We start from the raw sequence: 16,674 nt of genomic DNA on the forward strand, positions 1-16,674 counted from the left end.
ACCTTTTAAATTTTATTTTTATTAAATAATGTCCAATTTGATTACCATAATATTAAACTTCAAACTATGTATTTCACTTTTTTATTGGTAGTCTAGTGGAATGTACACAATTTAAATTCATTTATTTAAATTTAAAATTGTGATGAAGTAAATTATTATATTATGTATTATTAACAACCCGCTTGACGTCAAATGTCAAACTGTTGCTACATCCTGCATACTTATTGTGAACCGTTTAAGGTATTATAGATTTAATTAGTTAGAACTGGGATTTGAATTTAATGCAATATAATTTTTTTAGTGTTCTACTAAGTATCTATCTCTGTCCCCCTGATGTTTTCTTGGGATTATTTCAATAAAATTTTTATTTTACATTTTTGACTAATTCTACTTTATCGATAATTTTCAATGGTTTAAGAATATTTTTTACGATTTATTTTTGAAGCGAACGTAAATATTGTAGTACAAAACATATAGGTACCTATAACGTTTATTAAATATTGTTGACTACTGTAATAAAAGATGGCATATCGATTGCTGTCAGGCTGTCTGAGTGGTCAATTAATAGCAAATATCGGTCATTCAAACAAGACGTAGTTGTGGAATTTGTAGATACAAGATATTAGATCATAATAATATGCGTTAAGCGTATATGATCTGAGATACTACCCCAATTATTGGGACCCAATAATCTAATTATTATTTTATCATTTTTAAGAAGGTACCTATTTTAAATTGTCTTCTGAAAAATATTCACAATAACACGTTTCCGTCGTACTTTTTTTCTCGAGTTTAACGAATTTTTACTAAGGAAGTAGGGACATTTTTGATATTTTTCGAGGCATTTCTTAACCCCAGTCTTAATCGTGAAGGTACTAGTATTTAGTACCACTATTATATTATAGCATTGTGACGTTGACATGTGAACAGAAAACAACTACGTGGCGAGGGGGATGGATTTATTAGTAGGTAAAACATCTTACACGACCTATGACCGTGTCGAGAAATCAAATATTTTTGAATGTATAATGTATTAAGTATTTTTTTACATCAAATTCGTTTTGTTTGACAAATTATGATCGTCCAATCGAGCCAACCCTAATCCGGATAATCCCCATTGCGGCCTGCGGGCTGTTATTCGTCGACGTGATAAAACCGAACGAAAAATGAAAATGCACGGACATTTAACGCTTTTTATTACTACTAGAGTGCAGTCGTGATTTTCATTATTTTTTTTTTCTATAAACAAATGCACAGATGGAAATGGAATAGTGTTATGTTCACGGGTTCACCGTAAATGTTATTTGAATAATTGGTAGTTGGTACTGCACTACGCCGCTCTTGCATTACTCAATTAGGTACTGCATTCAGCCAGACCAGCCAGTCGACTTGTAGTGTCTTGTTCGAGTGTTTTTTTTTATACTAGATCATTCACGTCTATATTTATGTCCTCACTCGTCGTGTATTACTACAACAATAATTATCGTTCATTTTATTTTAATTACAATATTTTTTCATAGAAACGATTCCTCATAGTTATTTTGTTAATCTCTAATTTTCGCATCTTATTTTTAGTTTTTTTTGAATTGAAAAAAAAAATCATGAGCCTAAAATTATCTTCTCTTTTGACAAACTCAGGTAATTAATATTATAATTTTTTTTCTAGCAGTATTTAATCGAGCTAATATCGAATAGAGTAATATAAAATAAATAATATAGTTTAAAATCTTTAAAAACTGTGATGTATTCTAATATATAAATATATAATGTTGCATTGTGTAGGGATGAGGTTTGCTCTGAATGGTGTCACGAAAAGGTCGATTGCCTCTTTGTCGTCCTTGTCAGAGACTCATCGATTGCTGTATAAAACCTGTAGAGATTTTGCAGAAGGAGAGTTAAAACCTGTTGCAGCCAAAGTGGACAAGGAACATTTATTTCCCGAGAAACAGGTCTGTGATGACTTGTGTTAAATATTTAACTTAAAAGTATAATAATTGTAGGTAATGTAAGTATAATGAATTTGCATCATTGATAAATGTGATAAATTAATACTTATAATCTGTTAGTAATTTAATTTAATGCATTGAAATTTATATGGAAATAATCTTGCAATTTATATTTAAAGTACAAAGTCCGTGTGGACAGTGGACTATTTAATAAATACCTTTGTTCTGAAATTGCATATATGTTGATCAAGTATATAATAATAAACATTTAGTTATTTTAATATTTGCATGTTTTATGTCTATGTTATGATAAATAACTGTATTATACTATTCCTCCTACCAAATGATTATGTTATTGATGAGTTATATTTACATTTATAATTATATTCTAATATTTTATGTTGATGTTAGAAATACATTTTATAGTTAAATTCAAAAGGTATTAGATATTAAATTACAAGTATAATATTGCTATAAAGTTATTTGCTTAGATTATTTTTACTATATAGACATTAAAATTGATAGATATTATAAATATCTTTACAAGATAAAATCTCAAATATTGTCCTTAATTAAAGTTTTGTATGGTATTGACTTGGTATAATCAAATATATTTTTTTACTTGCTGTTTAAAATATGTGATTATTGGAAATTTTTTTTATGTACTTCAGATTAAAGAAATGGGAGAATTGGGTTTAATGGCAATTGATATCCCAGAGTCATTAGGCGGAACTGGTCTTGATTATTTGGCATATGCTATTGCAATAGAAGAAATTTCTAGGTATATTAAAAATTTAAAAATACATAAAAATAAATTTACTTCTATAATTTTTACTTTTTAGTACTTCTACTTTCTTATATATTATTTAAATATCAATATTTTTTTAGAGGTTGTGCATCAGCTGGCGTTATTATGAGTGTAAATAATTCTTTGTACCTCGGACCAATTAATAAATTTGGAAATGATAAACAAAAAGAGGAGTATATCAGACCTTTTACAAGTGGTGAAAAAATTGGTTGTTTTGGTCTTAGTGAACCAGGTAATTAAAACATTTATTGTTCAATAATTAATAGACCATATACTCAAGAAATTCCAGATAAGTCTAGTTTCAGTATAAATAAATTAATCATTATGTAAGAACGATCAAATTTCACGATTTATTTAATTTTATTGTTAAATGATTTAATCAATTGATAGTTATGCTTATTGATATTTAATGTTTTGATAAAAATAAACAATATGTATAAAATAAGAATAATTATTATTTGGATCATATTTCAGGTTAATAGTTCAACCTAATACAAAAAATAATCATAATTATTAATTACTATTACTAATTTGATTAAACATTGACCTTTAATAACTTGTTTATCATTCTTGATTTATTACATTATTTATATCTATAATTAGCCTAGATTACAATTTTACTCTTTTATCAAGCATCAACAAAATGTATAATAATGTTGCAAGATCTTTATCATAAATGTGAATAATGTATAACAAGTATACAATACAAAAGAATTTTTCTTTTTGATTGCTAAGTTTGAACAAAATTCAATAATGTATATTTATTCTACATATATATAAATATATTTTTATTGCAGTTATTAAGTAAAATTTTACCTTTATGTCTATATAATGTTGGGAAAGAATCTAGGCATTAATCCATGTTGAAAATAATCTATTTATGAATAATAATTCTATTTAATTTGATTAAAATAATATAATATAAACAAAAATATTGATATTGTACTTAGTGGTTTTTTTTAGTCACTACAAATTTTTATAATTTATTGATTGAAATATTAATAGGTAACAATTAATTGTAATTATGTTATCTTTGTTTAAGAGTAATTAAAGTCCAATATTTTGTATTATTAAATATGATTTTATTCATTTTTTTAAGGTAATGGAAGTGATGCTGGTGCAGCTTCTACTATGGCGGTTAAAAGTGGTCAAAATTGGGTTTTAAATGGCACTAAATCATGGATTACTAATGCTCATGAAGCTAAAGCATCAGTCGTATTTGCAACTACTGATAAAGCTAAGAAACACAAAGGAATTAGCGCATTTTTAGTTAAAAGAGAATATCCAGGTAAAAATAAAATTTATATATAACATAGATTAAAAGTTATAAAAATGTGTTATGTTAAACTGAATTTTATTGTTAGGGTTTTCATTGGGAAAAAAAGAAGATAAACTTGGCATACGAGGTTCATCTACAAGTAATTTAATTTTTGAAGACTGTTCAATTCCAGAAGAAAACATCTTAGGTGAACCTGGTATGGGTTTCAAAATTGCAATGATGACTTTAGGTAATTTTATATTTCATTTTTTTTTTCAATACTTTTCTAAAATAAGTGTATTCTTGTAGATGCTGGCCGCATCGGGATTGCTTCTCAAGCACTTGGAATAGCACAAGCATCTCTCGACGTTGCTGTTGAATATGCAACTAAAAGAATTGCATTTGGCGCTCCTATATCTAAACTGCAAAGTATTCAGGTATTAATATTTATTTTTATTTAATTAAATTGAATTAGCATTTAGATTAAAGTACTGTGTTATACAATTTGGACCTTACCATATTATGTTTTATATTTAAACTGTATTTTAATGAAAAAAAAAAAAAATATTTTTTAGAATAAAATTGCTGACATGTCTTTACGAGTAGAAAGTGCAAGATTGTTGACATGGAGAGCAGCTGTTTTAAAAGACGAACACAAGCCATTTACAAAGGTTCATATATTTTATTTTATTTGTTAGACTTATTAATTTAAAATTGATTTTTCCTTTGAAGGAAGCAGCAATGGCCAAATTAGCTGCGTCTGAAGCAGCAACATTCAATGCACATCAGTGTATTCAAGTGTTGGGTGGTATGGGTTATGTTTCCGATATGCCCGCTGAACGACACTACCGCGACGCTCGGATAACAGAAATTTATGAAGGGACATCTGAAATTCAGAAGCTTGTGATAGCTGGAAATGTATTCAAAGAGTATAACAGTTCTTAATGAGTTATTAGCCATAAGTATTAATACTGATATACTATTACCAAATAATTCAAGTGTGTACTACACAATCTACTGATGTTTAGACTGAATTTTTCATATTTAAAAGTATACCCATGTAAGTGTAAATTATACTTACTAAAATCATCCAAACATAATATATTATAATTGTTTCAACTCACTTATTGTTAAAACTGTATAGTATATTTTATATACTATTATAAATTTGTGACAAATTTTTAAATTTGATATTAAAATGTATATAATTAAAACAAAATAAGTTATAGGTATAAAATATTATCCGATTCAATAAATTAAATAATTATAATTATATTTTTTAATGAAATATAACTTTAATTTCTTGATTTTATAATTGAGAATTTTGTTTGATATACATATATTTTTTTAGATAAATAAATGTATTCAAATGTTATATAATATAATTTGTCGTTTATAATTCCTCGTTTCTATAATTTACTAATTTAGGACCTGGGTAAATTTCTAGTAATTATGATTCTTGTAAAAAGTGCCGATATATGGATTAGTATTTTAGATAATTTCATTAATGAAAATTAAACGATGATTAAAATTAAAAAAAAAAAAAATGTATTATAGATAACGTATAGTAACTGAAATGAAGACAGTATAATTTTTGTTTTGAATTTGTTAAAATCATTACAACACAACTAAACAGAAAATAAATATTTTGTTTTAAAAGAAAATTATGATAAAAAATTTAAGATTGGAATAATTAATTAATGAGCATTGCTTCTTTTTTTCATAATTTACTTGCATTGGTTGCATCTATAACCGTATTTTATTCATGGGGCAAATGTTGTTAATTTTTTGTTTAAAATAACTAACATGGTGAAACTGATGAGAGGGCTTTGGTAGCTCAAGTACGCCATCAAGAATTTAAGGCGAGATATTTTCCATATTTCTGTGACTGAGATCACAGATTCTAGATCTGTAATCTAGATACTATTTACAAGAACATGTTGGTATTACCAGTTGCGTTGGAAAATTATAGAAAATAATTGGTAAAATATATTACAAAATATAATAATTACTTACATTATATTATTTTATTAATTTATATAAAGTGTAGAGTAAGCATTTAAGCATTACTAACTTTTGAAAAAGAATATATTTTTAATTTTAACTAATTTAACTTAAGCCTTTCCCCACCTAGTTTTAAAAGCCTAATTATACCTATGCGAGTATACGGCTGCAACAATTATCGTTTTAGTGTGTGCATGTCGATTAAGAATTCATCACCACATAGCGTATATTAATCATAAACACCAAACGTTATGCTAACCAATTTTCTTCTTTTTTCATTGATGCAATAACAGTACAGAACAGTGGTTTTTAATAGTGGTCTGCGATACAAATTATGTGGAATCATTGCGCGCTATTGATGGTTTAGACTGTGGACGTATAACATACGAGTGCAATAACAGGGAGGATCAGAAAGTATATTATTTTTATTTTTGATAGAGTTACCTTAATTATTTTCTGAGATTTATTGCAAAAAAAGTTGTATATAAAAAAGTAATTTCAAGACACACTCATAAAAATAAATAACCTAACTAAAAGTCACTGGCAAGACTCGTGGGAGAAGGCTTTAAATACAAATAAACTCAAAGAAATTAAATCATCAATCGACCTTTGGAAAACTCCCCCACCCTCATCCTGGCATGAAGCAGTAGTCATCACAAGAATTCGGATTGGACACTCCCGTCTTACGCACTTGCACCTTATAACTAAGGAAGACCCCGCCCGACTTGTGAACTCTGTGACAAAGTGCTAACAATCAAACATATCACACTAGAACGCCCAAAGTTCAACAGTTCTAGACAAATTCTCATAAAACCCATTAACGATGCAACAAGGACTTGGCGAAGAGAACTCAAAAAATATATACAAGTTTTTCACAAACCTAAAAAAATTTAAAAAAATAAATTAAAATAAATGCACATATATTTCACAAACTCCCTCTATTGTTAAACATAATGTATTCCCAAAGTTGTAAGACCTTTACTTAACTGTTATTATCATGTAATTATTATAGGCTAATGACCTCAGAAGTTGAAGCCTTGTTTAAATAAAAAAAAAAAAGTAATTTTTCAAAATAAAATAAAACTGGGAAATGTAGACCACATTTTGAAAGTTATTCATCAGAGATTTGTATACTTGACAGAGTTCAAGAACTTTTGGATTAGAACATCCTAACAACATTGTTCTTTTAAAGTTGCAGCGACGAGAATGAAAACAAAAACAGTAATTTGTAATATCTTTTTTATAGTTTTATTACGTAAACTAGCATTTATTGTGACACTTAGTTTATAATAAATAATTAAATAACAAATCATATGTCTAATGTTTATAATTTAATTTAGGGTAAAATAAGAATCTTGTATATAATAATATTCGGTAAACATAAAATGTTGTCATGTAGAAGTATAATGAAGAGAGGACATATTTTCAATTTAAATACTTTTAAGTAGCAGTACGTGGTTGTAAATAATACAATGGATCGGAATTAAAGTAATCTATTTATAATGGCATTTATTTGTAGTTCTTGCCAAAATCTGCTCCTTTCTTAATGTTGGAAGCCAATTCGGGTAAGGCAGCCTTTAGTAATTCTTTTTCAAAATCGGACAGATTACCCATGCCGAAGTTCTTTTCAATTCCATTTTTCTAGAAAAAAAATTTAAAAATTAAAAATTATATACTGGTGATGGTGTTCAGTAGAGTCTAAGTTGCAACTTCAATGTGAATAAATTATAATTAAACAAATATTGTTCTTTTTGTATGTCATGTCGAATTGACAACTCAAACTCGAAAAGGGTTGAGTATTTAAAATTGCTAGTAAAAGTATTTTAAATTATAAGAGAACAGAATATTTCCCGTGTATGCTGACATTGTAAGGTTCTATTTTTACTTAAATTAGTTTATTATATAGTAATTAATAAGTTAAATAATTAAATAAATAGATAAAAACTTGAAATAAGAAGTTTCTTAATTTCTTACCATCATAAAATTTAAAAACTTCAATATATTTATAGTTTTTATTTATTTTTTTCAATAAAAAAGTTAAGTAAAGAATAATAAAAAAATTCAAGTCAAGTATTCACTCAACTCTAAAATCACTTAATATCAATAACCGATAAATAAGTAAATTGAATCACTTTAATTGTTCTATGATTTTATTTTGATAAGCACAGAAAAAATATGATTGTATAAAATATATGAATACATAAATATGCAATATTGCAATTATTATGAAACCATTATCATAATTTTTACACAATCACAATGTATTCAATAACAAAATAATTATGTTGGATATTGATTTGAATGGCATTTAATTAAATTTAATATAAGCTGTTCATAATATATATATAGCCTTGGAAGATAAATTTTTATGATACATAAAAAATAACAACATAAGCACAAAATTACCCCAATGAGAACTGGTGTACTGAAGTATGGTGAATCAGTTACTGTCGACTCTACAAATGAGCATTCTACGACATTTGGTTCCCCAAGAATTGCTCTACACATAGAAGTTGTAAATTTGGCACCTGCAAACGCCATAGACAGGGTTGCAGAGCCTGCTCCGGCTTTAGCTTGTACAACTTCAGTACCAGCTTCCTGAAAAAATAAATGATTTTTACTATTAAATTGTGTATAAAAATTAAACACAAAAGTCTAATTAATAAAAAAATATATTACTTGAATACGTTTTGTAAGTTTTACGAGCACATCATGGTCAAACTTCACTTGAGGTGTGCATTGAGATATTAAGGGAATTATTGTTGGTCCGGAATGTCCACCGATTACAGGAACGTTGACATCAGTAGCATTAAGACACTACAAAATAGATATTTATTAATAAAATATATAAAATATATACCATCAATTATATAAACAGACAATACTTACTTTAAGTTCAGCAATGAATCTGTTAGATCGGACAATATCTAAAGTGGTCACACCAAATAACCTTTTTGGATCATAAACATTAAGCTTCTTCAATATTTCTGCAGCAGCTGGTACAGCACTGTTGACCTAAATAAAATATACAATTATATAATATATTAAAACCTCACAGTAACTAATGTTAACTAATGATCAATAAAATTAAATATAAACTAATAACGAACTGAAAATAAATCAGAAAAATGTTAATGCAAATATACTCTGTCCAGCGAGAGAACATGCCGCGTCTTGACAAAAATTTGTTCTATACATTCTCAAGCAATACCCTATCATATCGACAGTGGTCTTGAGGGCAGTGTCAGGTCAAAATGCATATAATTGGTGTGTTCTCTTGCTGGACATAGTATAGAAATTGGATATTGCTACTGAAGTTGGACCAAGAGACATGACAAATAAATTTTATGAAAAAATATTTTAAAGCAGTTAAGTCCAGAATTGATAATATGCCATTATATTTTATGCTATAAAATACTTTTAAATTTACTGTATGTATGAGAAGAATTATAAATATTACAGACATATTATTTGGGGTAACAAATATACAATACATTTCAAGTAAATGATATTAATAAATTTGATATTATTATAAACAAATAAACAGTTTTTCTTATTTAACATTTAACTGAATTTATTATTATTTATACTTTAAACTCGACTGAAATGATAAATTAAATTATTTGTATACATAGTGTATACTATTTCAATAGTTAAGACATTAGTACCTAAATATTAATAGACAATAATACAGAATAATATCTACTAACTACAAAGTAAACAAAATAATAAATTCACAATAATTAAATCTAGAACAAAGAATTATACCTAAAATTGTACTTAGTATCATACAATGAACTTCGGTATAATAAAAGTATATTTAATATAGAAAATAAGTTAGATCAGTAGTTAACAATACTACAAGAGTGTTGGTTGATTAATTACAAATACAATTTTTAAAAATCAAAGTATAACAATGACTTTAGATTGGTGAGTATCTATTATTTATAATTTACATTTTGAGAACAGTGTTTTTCAGTTCTAAACCATGAGAAGATTTTTATTTATCGAGTTATAAAGTTTGTTAAAAGGACACCTAACCCACATATTTTGTTTCTGTTTACACATAGCAAAATACAGTACAGCAGATCCAATTTTTTGTTATTAGTAATATTAATGAACTGATCAAAGGTAATACAATTAAAATTAAAATATTATCTAGATTACCTTATTGGCTTTTATTGATATTTAAAATTTTAAAATGAGATGATAATTCAAAAATATCATAACTTAGTTATAACACAATTTAGTTTAAAACTAAACTATTAATAAAAGAAAATTACGCAAAATTTATTTTTGCTGAATTCATATTTAATATGTTAGCTAATATATGTTGTTTACAACATTTTTTACATTACAAAGACCACACAAAATGCCTTCATCTTAAGCAATTGACTAGCTGTTGACCTAAGCAAAAGCACTTTAGAACTTGCACATATCAATTAATATTATAAACGTTAAATGATATTATTAGTATAATAAAATTAATATTGTATAATCATATTTAGTGATTTCTCTAAAGCATCACCTTTAGTCAGTGTTTATCGACAAAATGTACTGGAAGATTATGACTATACAAATAGATCGTTCTTCTTGGGAATAAGAATATATTTTAAAGTAAGTAACTATGACTTAGATGTACCAACAAAATGTGAAAATGATACTTCTTTAAGTAATACAGGTAAAGTATATGTTAAATACGATGACAACACTTTATACCCAGAATTTATTGTTTATTATCGTTAGTAGGTACTGTGAATAAAATGTAATAATTTTTTTTTTTAATTTATTGAAAAATAAAGATTAAAAAAAAAAAAAATATTAATATTTTTCAATACTTAAAAAAATAAGAAATAAAATAGTAATTAAAATAGTTATTTTAAAAACTTTTCAAAATGTTTACTAGACTAGAAGAAAATTTATAAGTGATAAATTAAATATTTATATTATAAAAAAATTAAGGTAAATAAGAGCAATACATTACATTTATTTACTTAAATAAAATATAATAATTATAATTAATTATTGTAAATCTAGTCCTAATACTATAATAAAAAAATAAAGAATTATTTTTATTTTTAAATGAACACATATTTAAATTGTTTAAAAGTTTTTTTTATTTATTTTGTAATAACTAATTTTTATTTTATTGATTGTTTCAAATACACTTAATCTATATTTACAATTATTATTTAATTCAAAACTTAACTATTATACAAATTGAACACAAAATCACTTCCTTGTTATTAGCACCCACAACATGTTGAATGTTGTCTAATGAAAAGAATATTTTAGGTAATAGTTTATTACTTTCCAATAAGTTTAAGTATTGAATGAAATATTTTATATAGTCAAATATATAAAGGTAGGTACTTACTGGATTTGATATAATTCCAACAAGAGCATGAGGACTGACTTGTCCAATAACCTTAATAATATCGCATACAATTGAAATATTTGTATTGAACAAATCATCTCGGGTCATACCAGGTTTACGAGGAATTCCTGCTGGGATAATAACTACATCGGTATTAGCAACTGCATCCTAAAAAAAAAGTAAATACATAAAATTACATCAAAATAAAATATTAAATTAAGAAGGGATATTAATATAACAAGTTAAAAAAAAATTATACCAATTTCAAAGATTGACATCTTATTATCTAATACAATTTAGGAAGTAAAAAAATTGGCAATCAAAACTTTTCCTTGAAACATATAATGATTTATTTTTAGAATTTATTAAATTTATGACTGCCAAGAAAATAAACATATTGGCAATAATATAAGTAAAAACTAAGGACAATGTGTTATTTATATACTAAACATATAAATATTCTCTCATTATCTTATATACACAATTTTTTTTAATAATTTAAGTATTATACAATAAATTAGAAAGAAAAAAATTATGTTGGTACAATATAACTTTTTGTAAATATATGTATAAAAGAAATGGGCTACAAAATATAATTTATACAATTTTAAACACTAACCACTTACACTTATTATTTAAAATTTAATTTGGTTCAATAAACATTAAATAGTTATTTAGAAAACTCACTGATGAGTATTTTATTTTTAAATATTACTTAGGTACCTATTAACTTAATGAAATAGAGTAAAAATACTCTTAAATGACTTAAATATTACATTATATTTCAATCTTTGTTCTTTTTTAAATATTTTTATTTAAATCTTAATATTTTAGTTAAATCATTTAGATATTTTATTTTATATTGGCATATATCTAAAGATTAACATTTATATTGTTATGTTGGTTAATATTGATTTAACTAACAATCTTTACATAATGTAAAATTATGTAATATTATCAGTAGGGCTATCCACAGTTCATAAAGGTTATATTTGATTAGGGATGGTTTTATAAAGTTGTATCATTTAAAAAATTTAAAACTGTTAAACACAAATTAGTTTAGAATTAATTAAAAATCAACGTAAAAGCATTGAATTTTATTTATTTGATAATTTGTTAGTATTTATGGATATTATATTATTATGGCTGTTATTTAATATAAAGGAGCATATTTTATCAATTTGTGACTGCAAACATTTTTTTTTTATTTGTTTTTTAAATTTTATAATTTTTTGATTGTACCTATGAATACTAATTACTGTCTATATTAAAAACTAAATAATTCTTACAAATACATACTTTTAAGTTGTCCAATCCAACGTGACTGGTTACATTTGAATTAGTATCCATATGACTCAAATCAGCAACTACACCTGGAGTTACTGGAGCAATATCATAAATAGCTAAATCCGTGATGAGTGGACTTTGTTTCAACAATAAGGACAAGGGTTGACCGATGCCGCCTGAACCTCCACATACTGTTACTTTTAAACCTTTCTATAAATATATACAACATACAAGTATAAATAATTTAATTTATTAAAATATGAGGACAGGTACATGGAAAAATACATAATAAATACAAATCACATGTATGAAATATAATATTTATCATGTTTAGAAAAATAAAGAATTTTAAAATAGGTAATATTGTGTAATTAATCGACATGATGGTCAAGATTTTAAAAAACACATTCACATTACAAATTTTAGCAAATACTTAGAGTTAAACATTTTCTATTGCCAATCAATAGTTAACAGGATAACATAAAACCTAAATTATTTCATCAAATGTGTGGTAGGTATCGTTATAAAACATGTATTTTATTACCTTTGAAGAATACTGTCTAGCTCCTTGGTTAACGATGTTCTTGAATACTTTGGAAAACATATTTATAGTCGTAAGACGGAATTCAAAAGTAATAACAAAAAAATATAATTAATAATAAAAGGTAACTGCGAGGAGCACTAGTGATGTAGGTAGTTGTAGTAATAATAAGTAATAACACGTTAGTCGTACGGTTATAAGAGTTTTGAGGTAGAGACGGCAGAGTGCCAGAGTCGTACACCTACGTCAGTACAAAGTCGGCACGAAAACGGAAAAGAAGGAAAGATATAGAAACAGAAAGATGGTCGGTTTCGATATTTTCCTTATCAAAAATGGCGATTGACGTGTGGCGACACAACATCTGTACAACCGCTCTCTAGTAACAAATTCACAAACTATTATCGTCACAATTTTATTGTGTAAACAATTATAGTACCATCACGGAACAGTGCTGTTTATTATAGTTTGATCAAGGTGGATGTCAAGGTGGATAATGGATATATCCACCTCGAGTTCGATGATGTCGTATGGACGTGGACAAAATATGCATAAGATATTAGATACTATTACTGAACATACTACATTAGTACATTACTACAACTCTGTAGACTGTACTACTTATTATCGATTACAAATTATAAAGTAATAACTAACAAGACGTATAAATCAGGGTGGATTTATATATGTACATAATATTTTTTTATGTATCGTCCGAGAAATATTCTGTTTCGGAATACGAAATTAAAAATGTATAATATGTTGTCATTCAATAAATATGAAATTTATTGAAAAAAAAAAAACTTTAAAAATTGTATATCTTGTCAGGTGGCACTGTTGAAAGCTCTCGTTGTAAACATTATAGTGTCACCTTACGTCTTATCGTACAACTTTGTATAGATTGAAAATATTATCAAAACAGCTAAGAGCTTTAGAACTAATGAGTATCTGTACATATCTATCTTTTTTGTACATAAAATATAGAATAGGTATCTGAATATTGATTATAGATGATTTAAATTTTAATAACTAAATGAGTGAAATGATTTTATGAATCATATTCCGTTGGTAGTTCTACGCATATCTATACATCATATTGTCGCAACCATACTCATGATGATGCATTGCATGGGCGAAGGGCTGTGGATAGATATTAATTATTATAGCTGTTCAACATAAATCATAGATCGCTATATATATCAGGATAGGCGGCTGTGGTTCAGTATGTCATCTATCTTGAGTCGAGACGTTGATATCTACCACCTATTTTTTTTTAAATTTAAATTAACGCAAAATAGTATATTAGTATTAAAACACAATAAATTGCGTACATACACATTTAAATACAAAAATATGTTTTATGATTCAATAACATTTTTATGTTAAAAGATATTTCTAGTGTAGCATTGTAGCTACATATTTATAAAAACAAAAAAAGTTAGGTATCTAGTTATATTTTAATAGATATTAGGGTGGGCGTACGTAATTTGCGCCAAAAGTCTAAAAACAACCTCCCACCCCTCCACCAAAAATATATTTGTAATTTTCGCCACTTTTTAATAAGGTCGTAGTTTGCGCCAAATAGAACTAAATAAAAGGACATTATGTAATCTGTGCCGTTTTATACCTTCAAAAATTGTAATTTGCGCCCTTTTTACGCCAACTAATGAATTTTTTTACAAATGATAACGATCATATTGTATTTTTAATCATTGATCAATTAAGTTCATTTAAATAGTTACATTTCTAGAATGCACATGCGATTGATATCATGCAGACATGTAAATATCAAGATACCGCTGTTCAATATTGTTTTTTATTAGTTTATACTAGATTAGGCAAAAGTCGGTAAAAGTGTGGCGCAGATTACATATTCCATTTCGTTTTCTGTCGCAGCGCAAATTATATAAAATATTATATTTTGGCGCATATTACATACGTATTTAAATATACCTATCATTGATGGCGCAAAATACCATATCACATTATAGAAGTGTTGGTATACAGGTATTGTATCTCAGGGAGGCCACGATGAATCAATATAATTAAATGTGGTTTTTTTAAACGCAATAATCTATAAGAAAAATTCAATTTAATGATATTCGCATTTCTTATAGAATTACTATTGTAAGAACCACATTTATGTATATTTATTTGTCACTGAAATAATTATAAATTGTACAAGTGTGACACCGTAGTTTAGGACTTTAGGGACAAAATGTATATATTATATTTTTGCTTTTCGAGCAGCCATATATTACCCTTACGGCCTTACCCTTTACAATCCCTATAGGGTTTACCTAAAAACGTCAACCTTTTTAGTTTTAATGGTAATAAAAATGGTAAAATATGTTCAACTCCCTATTATGATAACTTGTGAAAGTATTTATTTTACATTAATTGAAGTTGAGTGCTTACAAAAATATGGAAAATAGTTTAAAATATCGTTGTGAGTAACTATAACATAATAGCTGTATAATGTATATCCTATAATAATAATAAAAAAATAATAATTACGAGGGGAAGACGTTTTTATATTTCGTATTTATTTTTAAATTTGATTATACAGGATTAGCCTTTGTAACTATTATATCCTATTTAAGCTCATGTCTAATACCTACATTGGCTACACTTAAATGTATTTAGAATGAATAGCATATTATAATAATTATTTAAAAAAAATCTATTTTCCTTTCTCATTATTCATTAGTTTCAAATTATATATTTTTCTATATTACAGATACTGCTTTTTTGTTAAACAATATTTCAGTTTAATTAAAGTCGTTATACACTTCACGATTCAAACAAATTTTAAACCTCATTGGGCTCTATATTTAATCTGTTTTTTCCGTATTTTAATAAGTTAAGAATAACGGTACAATCAAAAATTGTCGTCGGTACTTGATTTAGAAGTTATAGCTGTTTGAAGTCTGTTGAAATTTTGCAACATTTTTCCATTTATGTTATAACTAGGTATTAAAATATATGATCAATCAAAATTTAATGGTTTTTGGATCGTGGTTTAAGTCTTTATGAGTATCTCCAAATTACTTATGAATATGGGATAAATTCAACATTAAGGTATTTAGCGGAAAATACTTCACAGTTAGTGGTTTGTTGAAAAACTTTCGAATAGTCAATAAGATATCATTATTTTAAATATATATTATATTTGGTGAAATATTTAAATGTCTGCAATGTCTTTCACCAAGTGTAGCATTACGTGTGTTAAAATAAAATAAAATAAAAAACAGACAATATAATTATATAGTTGTGCAAAGTCCAGAAATTATCGACGAAAAAATAGTAAAAAGTGAACTATTAATTAATTTTTTTTTTATGATAATAATTAAAATATTATAATAGCACTATAATACAATAAGCACGTGTAATCAATTGTATTTACGACACTAAATTTAATCGTAAAGTGTTATCAGTGTAATAGATCGGGCTAAA

General features: G+C 26.0%; 2 protein-coding genes across 2 annotated transcripts; one reads left to right on the forward strand and one right to left on the reverse strand.

The window, feature by feature from the left end:
- Positions 1 to 1,268: 1,268 nt before the first annotated feature.
- On the forward strand, positions 1,269 to 5,135 carry LOC132921813 (short-chain specific acyl-CoA dehydrogenase, mitochondrial). The gene is made up of 9 exons (XM_060985022.1): positions 1,269 to 1,638; positions 1,783 to 1,949; positions 2,618 to 2,727; positions 2,835 to 2,986; positions 3,854 to 4,042; positions 4,119 to 4,262; positions 4,322 to 4,449; positions 4,588 to 4,683; positions 4,745 to 5,135. The coding sequence occupies exons 1-9, from the start codon at positions 1,602 to 1,604 to the stop codon at positions 4,955 to 4,957; spliced, it is 1,236 nt and encodes a 411-aa protein (XP_060841005.1). The 5' UTR covers positions 1,269 to 1,601; the 3' UTR covers positions 4,958 to 5,135.
- Positions 5,136 to 7,241: 2,106 nt separating this feature from the next.
- On the reverse strand, positions 7,242 to 13,513 carry LOC132921126 (malate dehydrogenase, mitochondrial). Its single transcript, XM_060983979.1, has 7 exons — positions 13,225 to 13,513; positions 12,693 to 12,890; positions 11,394 to 11,561; positions 8,906 to 9,031; positions 8,696 to 8,833; positions 8,423 to 8,614; positions 7,242 to 7,657 (listed from the first exon to the last, which is right to left on the reverse strand). Exons 1-7 carry the CDS (start codon positions 13,282 to 13,284, stop codon positions 7,526 to 7,528), a joined length of 1,014 nt encoding a protein of 337 aa, XP_060839962.1. The 5' UTR covers positions 13,285 to 13,513; the 3' UTR covers positions 7,242 to 7,525.
- Positions 13,514 to 16,674: the final 3,161 nt, after the last annotated feature.

This window comes from Rhopalosiphum padi, chromosome 2, assembly GCF_020882245.1.
Source record: "Rhopalosiphum padi isolate XX-2018 chromosome 2, ASM2088224v1, whole genome shotgun sequence".
Classification (NCBI taxonomy): domain Eukaryota; kingdom Metazoa; phylum Arthropoda; class Insecta; order Hemiptera; family Aphididae; genus Rhopalosiphum; species Rhopalosiphum padi.